Genomic DNA, 1,195 nt, shown 5'->3' on the forward strand with positions numbered 1-1,195 from the left:
CCGGGGGCACGGCGTATCCCACATCTGCTCGATGTCCAGGGAGCGGGGGTCCAGCTTGGCCAAGCAGATGTTCTTCTCGTTCTCCTTGGTGGCGTAGATGGCCCAGAGCCCCTCCTCGTCGGCCACCACGTCGATGTAGTTGAAGGCAGAGAGGCCAAACACGGGGATCTGCTCCTCGGCCGGGAACACGGAGCTGTCCACGATGGTCTTGTTGGCCAGGTTGAACTTGATGACCTGGAAGGTGCCATGCTGCCGGATGTAGTAGAGGTGCCCGCCGTACACCAGGTGCCCCGTGCCCACCCAGGGGTGCGGCAGCTTGATCCGCGCCGCCTTGCGCGTGGCAGAGAAGAGCGTGAACTCCCTCATGCGTGGGAACACGTAGACCGTGTCGTTGGCCGTGCCATCAAAGACGTAGATCTTCTCCGAGGTCCCCACAGGATCCTTGGTCCAGAGCCCGGCGGTGCTGCCGAACCGCTTCAGGATCTTCATGGCCTTGACCTGGGAGATGGTGTCGCTGCAGTCTGCAAGAGTAGGGGGAGCCCTGAAGCACAGCCTGCCCGTGGCCCCGTCTGCGCACAGAGGGCAGCCGCGATCTCCCAGCGGGGAAGGCTGCCGGGGTGAGCGGCTGGTTGTAGCAGAGGAGCTGCGGGCACGGGGCCCTCTGCAACCCGTGCTTCTCCCGCCAGCAGTTTGCTAACCGGGGGCTCGCACCCACTAGCTGCCCCAGTGGCTCTGCCAACAGGACCTTGGGGCAGAGCCGTGGCAGCAGGGCAGTCTGGGCACTATACCACATCACGGGCAGGAGGCCGGCCCGAGCGTGGGGTGGATGGCAAGCACCGCGATGGCAGCATGATGCAGCAGGGATCAGGGCCCTGCAGTGCCTGCCCCAAGCCGCTTGACCCCGTGCCCGGCTCACCTGTCAGCTTGTCGTACTTCTCATTCTTCCGCTGCTTGGCCGTGGCCACCTGGTTCTCCACCAGCTTCTCATCCACCTCCACGCAGGGCGGCGCGGGGTTCTGCGTCTCCAGGTAGTCCACCTCGCGCTCCAGGCGCTCCACGCGCACCGCCGTCGTCTCCACCTCGGTGTGCAACCGCTCCCGCTCCTTCTCCATGTTCTCCATCATGGTGATCACCTGGTTCTTGAAGTCGCGCAGCTCGGTGGAGTAGCGGCTGGGCTGGGCGGGCCCCTGGGCGG

General features: G+C 65.4%; 1 protein-coding gene across 1 annotated transcript in view; it reads right to left on the bottom strand.

Annotated features, from left to right (window-relative positions):
- The window catches only part of OLFML3 (olfactomedin like 3), a 3,388-nt gene that overhangs the window by 597 nt on the left and 1,596 nt on the right, over nt 1-1,195 (bottom strand). Inside the window, exons 3-4 of the mRNA XM_025191946.1 lie at nt 917-1,179; nt 1-521 (exon numbers count right to left, since the gene is read on the bottom strand). The exon at nt 1-521 is cut by the window's left edge and continues 61 nt beyond it. Of these exons, the coding sequence (XP_025047731.1) occupies nt 1-521; nt 917-1,179 (784 nt within the window). The remainder of the gene's footprint in view (nt 522-916; nt 1,180-1,195) is intronic.

Source organism: Alligator sinensis, unplaced genomic scaffold (assembly GCF_000455745.1).
Source record: "Alligator sinensis unplaced genomic scaffold, ASM45574v1 scaffold1450_1, whole genome shotgun sequence".
Taxonomy (NCBI): Eukaryota; Metazoa; Chordata; order Crocodylia; family Alligatoridae; genus Alligator; species Alligator sinensis.